Genomic DNA, 12527 nt, shown 5'->3' with positions numbered 1-12527 from the left:
TTTTTATCTTCGCCCGTGGGCAAGATAAGAATATCTAGCATCGTTAAATTATTGGATCTACTTATCTGAGGTGGGAGAAATGGTTGGTTTAAATTGGGAATCGTAGTGTTTAGCTTTAGTGATACTGAGATAGTGAACTCCATTGTGTATTAAAGGCGTGCGATTTCAATAAATTCTAAAAAAGCGCTTTTTGTGTTTGTCTCGATTATCGTAAATATTTCGCGTCAAACGTAACACTGAATATAATATTAATTTATGCTTTGATATCGTACGTCTACAACATGTTGATTCATCCAAGCTAAGCCTTGAAGGTTTTTTTGTCGAATTTGGTTCGATTTATGTGGTTTGCTGCTTAAATATGGCGGCTGTTATTTCATCCCATAGTGTTATTTCTCATCCGTCCTAATGGTTCTGTAAATAAGGAATACTGTTCAGTTTTATTCAAGAAGGCATTGGAAATGTTTCACTGATCATTACTGATTTATTACGATTTACTTCACAAAGTGTGGTATCTGTAATGTTTTGCTGGCATTTATTCTACAAATTCTTAATCACCAAAAAACTTTTCAAATGATAGAAGTTCTTGCAACAATCATGCTTCATATATAAAGGGTTATTTGCATGGGGTTTACATCGTTTAGTTTAACATTTAGCCAAGACAACTCGAAGAATAATCCAAATTAAATTTGCATGCGTTTTTTTACGAAGCATGATCATCGACATACAGCGCCCATATGTTCAGTTGTTGTAGTCCGCAGGGACAATCAAACTTGTTTTCCCTTTTGAAAAAAAAAAACGATTAAAACTAACTCGCCTATGCTTTGAAACTTAACCTAATGCGTTTTTAGCGTAGAAAGTTATAAAAATGACTATGAATATAAACCGTTTACATGTAAAATTTTCTTTTTCAATTCATCAATTTAACATGTTTCTTCTCACTAATACACACCATTAAAAATAACTCGCCATTTGTAGAGAATTGGCATTAAATTTTGTTTGTAGCTTTTCACGAAAGGCTGTATTCTCAGCACTTTCTCCAGGTTCTGTAGATGCATTTGATTATCATGTCAGCCAGTTTACAGCTTGTAGAGTAACAAATGGACACAGAGATGAACGATTATAAATACTGGTAAGTAAGTAAGTGTATTTGTTTTCCTGTGGCCACATCCTAGATGACAGTCTTTCAAACCCTGACTCTTAACAAATCCTCACACTACAATCAAACACATGTTCTTATTTTATAACATCGTTTCGTAATATTTTATATAATCTGATTCCAGACTGTTCTTATGGTATACAACATGGTTATATAATATCATTCTATTTATACAAGGCCAGTAAACCTACATAGAACAGCATCTTTAAACGAATGGCATGTATATGGCAAATCAAGACACAATGACATGTTTTGGATACATTAATAAATATGTGATAAATAAAAACATAAATAAAAAATAATTTTTAGAAACATAATATTTGTTTGTTTGTATATTTTGTGTACATACTGAATCAGATCCATACGGAAAGGTCATTTCAATTAGAAAAGGGTTTTGATAGTTTTTAGCATTTTCTCTCCTATTTATTGTGACAAAAGTTTATACATTCATTTTTGTGTATTATTTTCTGCTCTACGAACAGACATTTTTAAGCTTCCTTTCTCTCTTACATTGTTTCGCAGTCTATGAAAAGGACATGATGCTTATGGAAAATGCATTCAAAATGCTTTTTATGTGCTATTTTATTATAATAATGTGCATTTTGAAGGTCGTTGCAATAGGCAAAATTGCGATAGGCCCTTTCCTCGAACTAGTCATTCGGATTTCTTTATTATATTTCGATTTGTATTTTTTTTTTAATTTTTAAGCTTCCTTTCTCTCTTTCATTGTTTAAAAATATTTTACCCATTGTTGCAACAAAAATACAAATAATCAAAACAACAATCTGGCTTTGATTGAAAGCAATGATATGTGCAACACTGTTAACGCAACTTGCACTGGCAAAAGCATTAACCAATAATCGAAGGATCGAAAAAGTTCATAATGAAATATATGGTTTACAATAACAGGAAACACAAAAAAATGTTGATATTTTATTCTCTCAATACATATAAAATAAGTTGTTGCCATGGAAAATGTGCGAGGTGAATTTTTCGGTGGAAGAGGAGTTGCTATGCTACAAGAAGAAAACTGTTGCATAGATGCATTTGTTGCTACGGTATAAGGACGTCTTCCTGAAAAGAAATACAAGAGAAAGAATTACTTAATATTATAAAATACATGATCAATAGTAAACGTTCTGTTCCCCTAAAAAGGACTCAGTCGCGTTTATCGGAACATTTACATCAAATGTTGACAAAATGCTTTTATTAATGATGAACAATATGGTTAACAAATATGTGAAGAAAATGCTCTACTTTGACGAATAGCATTAGTGACGCTTTTGGAAATTGAATGACTTCATATTTGAAATTACAACAGTTCGTTAAAATGAGTATCTAGCAGTTGGTTTAAGATGAAATCTGTGAGCGAGTCCCTTTAGAGGTGACGAAGACAATTTGTTTGCCGATTGCAATTTTACTAGTTCAAAACACTGAAAGATAGCACTATATAAGTATTCAAAGTGAACACAAAGACGTAATGCTCTGCTCATTGAACACATTGGTAAAACACTTAAACAACAGTATTAACACTGTAAAAAGATACTTAAACATTTTTATGATTTTACGAAATACTAGCCCTTGCTGAGCATACTTAGCATCAGTCTTACCAGTAAGTCAAGCAAACGTGGAAATTAGGACAATTACTTTATGAGTAAACGCAGTTCCATGGAATGTTTACCTCTTTGGCCATTTGAGAAGTGATTTTCAAGAGCTGCCTGAGTGACTCAGCAGCCGATACCCAGTGGGTTGCACGCGAGCAGACCGGTGAAGAAGTACGGCTCTCTAGCGATCAAATGACATATCATCGGATGATTTTTGCAGGGCACCATGTGAACGTTCGGGTTATTTGTGCACAGAAGGAGTGTATCATTCGTCACGTCACCAGTTGCTAGAATATATTATGAACATGGTAAGGTTGGCTGTGACGTATGCCTTGTAATGTAGCAGATTAGTAAAATATCTCACGCGTCCGCACGTCGAGAGCTATATATATACATATGAATACATAGTGACTTTACGAAAGCACCGAGAAGTGATACGACCACACACATAAACCGACGAGAATAGATTTCCTTTCATTATAAAGCTTCATTCTTTCTCCTGGTTTAAAAGAAGTTCGTTTAAACTTCGGTTGCCATTTAAACAATACAACCATAAGCAAGCACAAAGTAACTATACGACGTATACATTAATAATACAATAGATGAATGTGGTATGCATGAGTTTCTCCCGAGAACGTGTTTGTGGAAACGACTTCAGACATGTGGTTATAAACATTTCTGAGATACCAAGATAAGCTCCTGTCCCCTATCGTTTCATCAAAAATGGCGGCCCTCGCAGTCAAAGATGCAATTATCCGATTCTCTCGTTAAGATTCCGGACATAATATCTGTAACATATTTACCAGATAAGATGAACTACCGGGTACAGGGTTATAAAAGGAGTTTAATTACTTCTTTCAATGTTATATGTTGTGGAAGAATGATGTCCTTTGATCATGCAGATGCTTCAAACGGTGAGGTTATTCTCGCAATATGCATGCTTAAACCAAACATTGCTTTCATAAAGCCTTAAAAACCAGTTCTTGATCGGTCAATCGGGGATTAAAAGAGGAGTATGAAAGTATTCATTAGAAATTACTAAAACTTTTTTTTATTTTCAAATTAGACAAATAAGACTTCTGCGTTTTCTTTTCTGTTACTTTTTTCAAATCGTGAACAACATATCTCTAGTACTGACGTATGTTTTATCTTAAATAATATTGCTTTAATTTACTGATAACCCCAAGTATTTAATGCACCTAAATGGCCACAGTTATTCCAAGAATCAATAGTTTCAACAACATCCTTGCCATTGGAAATGATCCAGTCTACATAAATGCCGGAGCTAGCTCAAACACCGACGTGATGATGCCTGAGAGCCGTTCTATTGAACTGCAATCTCATTAAGATTGTGCGTGCATGCATAACATAAACGTTTACGTGTATATCTTTATTGAGAGGGTTCAATCTCCACAATATTCACATGATTTCAGATGCCTTTAGAGATCATTCAGGAGGCCATGTGATCAACTTTACCACAGTCATTAGAGATGAATCAATGCATACATTAATCAAATTAGACTATTTAGAGTTGATATATGTGTCTTTATAAAGCTGAATTTTACTGGCAGACAAACATCAAATATACAGCTACCACATAAGTAGAGTAATTCTTATAATACGAGTATGTCCTGCTTGAATCAATTGATTAAAGATGCACTCTTACTCCCAAATAAGATTTACCAAAATTAATAATATTGTTTGAATATTCCAAAATGGATGAATACATGTCGAAAACAATGATTCTTTTGAAGGTTACCGAGTTTAATTTGAAAGAAATGAGCATAAAACGCGGCATTTCTCCTAATGAAACTATAGTAGACCACAGTAAATTCACCAATCATTTAATATTTTTCGCGCTTTCTGCTATTAAATACACGGTTACAATCTTGTTATTAGTACATGTAATTAATTTTTGCCATAAATGCATTATTTAGTAAGTAGTTAAAGGTGTATCAGTCAAAATTGATGTTTGCTATACATGTGTATGAATTGGTTTTGAATAAGAGTGTCAATTTTAATTTTGATTTTTGTTTTGTTTAAAACATGCCAGTGTAATTATATAGTACTAACCATATATATGTGTGCTCTCTTTCGATTTGTACAGGATAAATTGTTAGACGATAGCTACAAAAAGTGGTTCTATAATGATAGTTGTTATATATCCGTTACTTCCTACATTAGACCACATATACGAAGCGGTCGTCGTTTCGCTGGCCCAACCCTTCTTAATCATTACTATTTTACATACCATGTTCTATTGTTTTCTTAACATAATAGTTAGATTGTAATGTGCTTGAACGGACATCGGAGATCTTTTGCTTCATCAGGACAACACCCCCGCCTACTACCCTCGAACTGGACATCTTGGGACTAAGGAGAGTGGAACAGCCGAGATTTAGCTCCACTGGACCTTAAGGGGTTTCCTACTGTTAAAGCTGTGTTGCGCGGACGCCGATTTGATACCACGAGCGAACTGAAGTATGTAACAAGAGCTATTGTTGCTAATTTAAAGCCGGAGTGGTACAGGGAAGTTTTTGCCGAATGGTTGTGACGACACAGGCGTCGTATTCATTGTTACGGCGTATATTTTGAAAAGATTTGATACACTTTGTGTCGTGTGACGTCGGTGACGTTTTGTGATGATATTACTGTGCGCCGTGGTATGAACATGTGTATATGTTATCTAACAGTAGCGGTGTGAATACTGATCGGATTTTTATGAAATTTCGTGTATTAAATCAGTACCTGTAGTTCTGCGTTATATCCACTGCGTTTTTATTTATCTTGCCTTTTGCGAAAGCCAAACTAATAGTCTACGTAATTTTTTAATGGCACTAGTATGTTACTTATTAAGTGGAATTCGCAAAACATAACTAGATAACCTGTTAGTATTGTACAGCTTAAATGGTAAAAGGTGGCAGTTCTGATTAGTTTCAAGACTGTTTTTAGTCTTATGATACAAATATATTTATCTTACCAAAAACGTAACGCAAATATTAACTAGATATCTATATAATTATCGCGAAAATTAAGAGGTTAACACGAAAGAGTTCGCAAGCGTTAACAGGTTATCTTACGGCAATTATATGCCACCATAAGAAACAGTCAGAAATCCAGTAAAAGAGAGAAAAAAAGAGATTAAAACTCAATGGACGTATGCCATCTAACTTTCTTAGAATAATACCTCATTGGCTGACACACTGTCAACGCAACATCTGACACAGGTAGTGTGTATGTCATCTAACTGTCTTAGAATACTACCTCATTGGCTGACACATTGTCAACGCAAAATCTGACACTGGGAGTGTGTATGTCATCTAACTGTCTTAGAATACTACCTCATTGACTGACACATTGTCAACGCAAAATCTGACACAGGGAGTGTGTATGTCATCTAACTGTCTTAGAATACTACCTCATTGGCTGACACATTGTCAACGCAAAATCTGACACAGGGAGTGTGTATGTCATCTAACTGTCTTAGAATACTACCTCATTGGCTGACACATTGTCAACGCAAAATCTGACACTGGGAGTGTTTATGGGCTGTCACATTGTCAATGCAAAATCTTACACTGGGAGTGTTTACCTCATCTGTCTTAGAATACTACCTCATTGGCTGTCACATTGTCAATGCAAAATCTGACACAGGGAGTGTTCACCTCATCTGTCTTAGAATACTACCTCATTGGCTGTCACATTGTCAATGCAAAATCTGATACTGGGAGTGTTTATCTCATCTGTCTTAGAATACTACCTCATTGGCTGTCACATTGTCAACGCTGACGCAGGGATTGTGTATCGGATAAGTGACAAAAGACAGACCTTGAAACACCCGGTAAAGTTTGAGTTTGTTATGCTTAAACCTAGTACTTTATGATTGCCTATCTGCAATTTCATTGGCTGAAAATGTAGGTTATTTTGTAAATACAAGTAACTTACACGCGGTTAGAGCGTTGAAAAACAAGGTCGATATATCGTTGCAAATTCATGGAAATTATCCATTAATGGTTTAATATCCGCATCAGCAAGTTCGCTGACGCAGTTAAATGAATGTAAAAACATAAGAATACATTTTATAATGCAATCACATCCGCGAGTTAGAGATGTTTGAGGTGGTTAAAGGTAAATCTACGTAATTGTTAATACGTTTTGTTTTTATCGTTTTGGACCATTAAGTTTACATCCTTGATTATGCTGAGCATTTCACTATATAAACCTCGCTTTATTATTCAGTATAAATAAAACTGTTAACGGACAGCTCTCATTCAAAGTATTGGAAGTAAGTTAATCTGTCATTATTTGTATTATCATTATTATTTGTAATTATTATTTTATTGTTGTTGTTGTTATTATTGTTGTTTTTGTTGTATATAATATAAACAGGTTTTTTTCAGCAAAGGATACGGTATGTGCTACAAAGCAGTAAAGCTTAGTGTCACTCTGGCTCTGTTGGCCGTGGTTGTTCACTCTCAATCGGATATAGTAAAGATACCAAACTGCGCAGCAACTTTATGCGCCTTTCCGGACTGCCCTCCTGGACAATCACCATACACGCCAAAGGGCAGCTGTTGTCAGCTGTGTCGACCAGACATCATTTCTCCACCCGATATTTGCGCCCTGGTCAGGTGCGCCCAGCCGATATGTCTTGATGGAGAGGAGTCATGGACACCGCCAAAAGAGTGTTGCCCTACATGTAGATCCAGTAAGTTCAACACAAAATTAGTAGCTGTAAAAACATCGATAAATAGATAATCCCTTGTTATATAGAATGGTGAGTGTTATTAAGAATGGTGCTTATTCAGATAACTCCCAACTTTCAGAGAAAGTTTGTGTTCAAGACGGAAAAACATACCTGGATGGAGAGACATTCAAAAAGGAATGTAACAGATGTAGATGTAGCAACGGAGCTGCTCTATGCACCAAAATGGGTTGCTTAGGTATGTTATTGCCATCATTTGTGTAAGAACCAGAATACATACAAAACAAATTTGAAACAAATGACTTTAAACGCATGTGTTTGATTGATGTTGGTCGTAAAATGAAAAGTACATGATTGCAAACGTATTTAAAATTATTAAATTCGAAATATAATGATAGCAGCACAGTTTGCGGTATCAGCAATAAGTTGCAAAATTCTTTTTAGCTTTATATTTATATTAATGAGAAGTAGGAATGGATAAAATTTCCGCCCATTGCCAAATAGCTGATTTTTACAAATTAATAACCCCTCAAAAATATCTGTAAACACATACCTGCACATACCTGCACTTGCAGTTAAGAACTGATAATAACGAACTGTTTCGCGAAAATCTTTTTGATAAATATTTAACCCGTTAGAGACCAATACGACAATATAGCTTTCTTTAAGAGTTTCCGTAAACTTCCGTATTCCCGACAACTTGCCTACAAAAGAGTTATCTAAACTATTTCACACCTGTAGACGCAGCATAGCTTTTATATATAGGCCAATAGTTTTTTCATATATTTCCTGTCAAAAAGTAAAATAAAAAGAAATTGACGTCACTTGCGTGTTTGTTTACATCGATTGTGACCCGTGGTGACCCATGTGAGAACCCCTTTAAAGTCACGTAATCTCTCACCCTGAAATTGGATTTCTCTGTAACAGTAAAATAATTTTCAAAACGGGTTACACAAAAGTGTTCGTACTTCGCAGCCCTTCAATGCAGGTGTTTGTATGTGTTTATTGGACAATGGGCAAACATTCTCTTAGGTACCCTTCAATCATAAAATATATCTAAAACAAGTTCCATTTATGGCCGATACGACCACCAGTCATATTTTATAAATTCTAAGGCAATGGTCTACTTGTTTTTAAAAAGAGAATCCAACGCATATGATGCTAATCGTTTTTAGAAATTACTGCTAAATAATATAAAATCCTGCAGATGGTGGCTGCCATATACCTCTAATAATTAGATTCCGGCTTTATTCATTGTATTTGGTTGTTCAGTGTTTAAGTAAGTTAACCATGTTCATATGAGTTTTCCTTTTTTGTCATTGTTTTCAAGTTGATGCTGGGATCGATTAGGCTATTATTTTTCTATTATATTAAAGCTTTGGGAACACACGCCACATCAACACCCTTGTCCCTCCTTCATTTTTAGTGTTTAAACTGACCGTTCAAAAGCTGTATCCTCGTATTTATTAACAACAAAATTATTGCTTATAGTTGTTTAGAAATAAGTGATTAACATTTGAACAGAATATCATATGAAAGCAAACCGATGACCTCATCACTATTAAGCATCGTATACATTGATGTCATGGCTGTAATATACCTCTAATTATGGATTGGATTGTTGATCTAGGTTGTAGATACAATGGCAAGTGGTACAAAGAGGGACAAAAGTTCAAGGATAACTGCAACACATGCACCTGTAGACGTGGCAGTGTGTCATGCACGGAAAAAGCTTGTTCAGGTGAGAATACTACATGCCTATGCAATCATGACGGTTTTAAATGCTGAAAACTTTCTCATACATGGTTCTTAATAACGATATGATTAGCTTAAATTGTCAGTTTGTCTGGTCTAATAAATATGTGGTCGATAACACATTCATAACTCGCAATTAAAACCAAATGAAAATTTAGAAACAACTTTTATTTCTAGTCCTATACACTCTTAATTAAATGTGTACAAGGAGTGCTCTTTTATGAAAAAAGAAGTTTTAACTAAACAAGTCCAAGTGAAAAATAACAACCCAAGTCGAAACAAACACCTGCACACACAAGCATGTTTATGGTATAGGGAAACAATGGCAACTTCAAGGAATATGCCAAAACAGCAACAAACAACTCTGTTTAAAAGCAAATGGCTAATACATAACATCATCTAAACGAGATGCCCAAAACGTACAAACAGCGCTGACAGACTACAGATACGTCAAGATATCTTAGTAAATATATTTTGACCACCACCCCCATCCCCACCCCCACCCCCACCCCAACCCCTGGAACGGACAGCGACACAGGAACCAAGTCTACACAGACCCATACTCATCCATATTTATTGATCATGCGAAATGTGTTTTCAGACAAGCCCGGGAGATGCCCGAGTCCATGGCCGTTCGGGAGTTCGTGCACACAGATGTGTTCCAGCGACTTTGATTGCAAGGGGAAAATGAAATGCTGCGGCGATGGATGTAGTCGCATGTGCAGACTGCCTGTTGGTACGTGGACAAATGAGGCTGATAACACTCGATAACACATAATATGACTTGTATAATTACCAGTAATCATTTAAATCCAATATTATACATATCAGAATGGCAACATTGAATGTGAACTTTTGCCATATTTGGATGTGTTTTCTTTGGTTTTTGTTTATGCAGTAGTTTTCATAATCCATTTTTCGTGATTCAAAGTATACATTAATTGCACTTTGTGCTCGTTGTTTCCAAAAATAGGGGTTGTGGATTAAGCGTTCAGAACTGAAACATAAAAAAGGGAAAAAAATCCAAAAAAACTATCTTACAGGTAGCGTTGGTGGCGGATGCAAACAATATGGTCGCGTTTACAGTGAAGGTAAGAAAATAAATTTAAAATGTGATTTTGTTTTACTTCAAACTTCATTTCCCCGGTTAAGCTTACATTTGTATTTAATCATTGACAAGTGACAATAAATAACTAGCGCGAATGGACTAGTAAAACTCACAATTAATGCACAAGTCAATTGTTACCACGACTTTGACTTTCAGTCCATCCAATCCCTGGTTAAATTCCCCGCCCTGCGGGGACAAACTGCTGGTGAAATCCCCACCAAATACCCCCTCACCCTGGGGACATCCTTAGTAAGGCCCATTTTCCGCTATTTTCGGCGCGAAAACAAAACCACCGCATTTACTCGGCACTGCGGTGCCACATTGAAGGTAAAAACACGGTCCATTTCCCCCCGCTATCCACGGTATATCCCAGGACCTGGGGGAAAGTGGTTTTGAATATTGCATAAAATAAACCCACAGTTAACCCCTATTTGACTGACTGTTCCAGGAACTAGGTGTACATTACACGTCATTTTACGTCAAATGCACAAAGAAGGTTGATGGGTATTTCTAATATTTTTCAGCCGGCAATGAGCTTCTTTCTTTTATCATTATTTCCCATAAAAACAACAGTGCTACAAAACCAATTGCAGAATGGCTGCAGAAGGATTGGGAATGTATAAGCAATAGTTTATTCGCTAAATAGCTCCACAGGCAAAGCATTTAATTAGTTATCACACATTTACGCTGTTTAGGTTATAGTAAGGATGTGCCTACATACATCGAATATATAAGTAGTCATCTTGTATATATTTTTAACGCATTACACAGCTTCAGGAAAAAAATAGTGCAAAATGTTTGGATAAAATATGTCCGAAATACTCATAAAGTTTCTGGTTGCATATTACAATTTAAGAACACCGTATGTACGATCCCACATTCATAAAGAAGTATATTTGAATGTATTAGTAATCCGGCATTGTTGTTTTATGACGCTGTATGTCTTAAGTTGATTTTTTTTATCCCCAGGCCCGTATTCGATATATTTCTTATCGGTTTACTTAGTCATGCCTGAGTGGTTCCATTCATTATCTAGGCTAATATATTCTTTATGCCAATTAAAGCACTCAGAATCTACTCCTAAATTTCAGTTAAATCTAAGTTCATTACAGCCATTAACCTCAATATTGAACCTCTAAATAGGACCGTCTTGAATAGGTTTTGGCTACTAATGGATTTTGTTCGTGTAGTTGTCATTATATTATTATTTTAATATATGTATAGATATTTGCTTCTCTAACCTGGTATACAACTCTAAACATGGCAACACCCGAAGCTAAGCAATAAATTGTTTATGCCTTTTTGATAGTTTTATAGAGCTAATACGCGAACATAGTTTTGAATGTTGCTTGGAAGGTTGTAAAACGTATACTACCTTTTTATGTGTTGCTTGATCAGATGTTATTGTTTGAATGCCAAATTAAGTCAAATAAGCCTAATATATATTTAACAAATACAGTAGTTACCGTTTCATGTTATACTTAACAAAAACATTAAATGTTTTGCTTACGTATTTGTAGGAGAAACCGTCTCATCTATAAAACGGTGCGAAAGATGCCGATGTGTCGATGGGAGAATAAAATGCTCCCCGCCAATCTGTCCCTTGTGTGTAGGTTTCACACCACCAGGCGCATGTTGTCCGAGATGTGGCCTACCATTTCCACTGGAAAAGGCTTAAACTTAATTTATATTGGAACACAGGAGCGAATATATGTGTAATGTCTCAGTTTATAGAACTATTATCACAATAACCATTGGGAAGTCGTTGTAGCTAATACTGACAGGAGCCAAAGTTATCTTTACTTTACTGGTATATAAAAATGTAATGAAGTGTTATTTTCATTTCTATGTGTTGTTATTAAGTTCAAACTGTGACATAGATGCAATATTTTTATGTACGTTTTTAGTAACTGTAAATACTTCGTCGTGTATATTGATGTTGTTTTATTTCAATGTTCGTTATAATAAATATTGATCCAAATGATGGTTCTACTTCTTTCTGCTTCTTTACCTTTATACATGGCCTTACGTATTTGGTACTTGGTACTGATGCCGTAGTTAGCAACACCGGGATTGGTTAGTCCTGCACCAATGCCGCTACTGTACGAGATTGGTCATCGGGTAATAAAAAACCTTGGTAGGCCTCACCAAGATCGATAATGTCCAACAAAATGTCGTTACTTTGGTAGCAAAATTGAA

The 12527-nt window shown here is 35.5% G+C and overlaps 1 protein-coding gene across 2 annotated transcripts; it reads left to right on the top strand.

Moving 5' to 3' along the window:
- Nucleotides 1–6936: 6936 nt before the first annotated feature.
- Nucleotides 6937–12313, top strand: LOC128233831 (kielin/chordin-like protein). Of its 2 annotated transcripts, none has more exons than XM_052947689.1 (7): nt 6937–7045; nt 7161–7468; nt 7587–7703; nt 9096–9206; nt 9822–9956; nt 10264–10311; nt 11849–12313. In XM_052947689.1, the coding sequence occupies exons 2-7, from the start codon at nt 7174–7176 to the stop codon at nt 12004–12006; spliced, it is 864 nt and encodes a 287-aa protein (XP_052803649.1). In that variant the 5' UTR covers nt 6937–7045; nt 7161–7173; the 3' UTR covers nt 12007–12313. The 2 variants fall into 2 exon arrangements, with proteins under 2 accessions (XP_052803649.1, XP_052803650.1); XM_052947690.1 differs by having other exon boundaries at nt 6956–7045; nt 7150–7468.
- The last annotated feature ends 214 nt before the right edge of the window (nt 12314–12527 follow it).

Source organism: Mya arenaria, chromosome 5, assembly GCF_026914265.1.
Source record: "Mya arenaria isolate MELC-2E11 chromosome 5, ASM2691426v1".
In the NCBI taxonomy this organism is placed as follows: domain Eukaryota; kingdom Metazoa; phylum Mollusca; class Bivalvia; order Myida; family Myidae; genus Mya; species Mya arenaria.
This window is presented reverse-complemented; position numbering and strand designations above follow the sequence as displayed.

What these genes read in the sequence shown, in the direction of transcription:
- LOC128233831 (XM_052947689.1), top strand. Translation starts at nt 7,174, where the DNA reads ATGTGCTACAAAGCAGTAAAGCTTAGTGTCACTCTGGCTCTGTTGGCC. An exon ending in TTGCCCTACATGTAGATCCA is followed by an intron (nt 7,469 to 7,586) that starts GTAAGTTCAACA and finishes CCCAACTTTCAG; the next exon opens with AGAAAGTTTGTGTTCAAGAC. An exon ending in CACCAAAATGGGTTGCTTAG is followed by an intron (nt 7,704 to 9,095) that starts GTATGTTATTGC and finishes TTGTTGATCTAG; the next exon opens with GTTGTAGATACAATGGCAAG.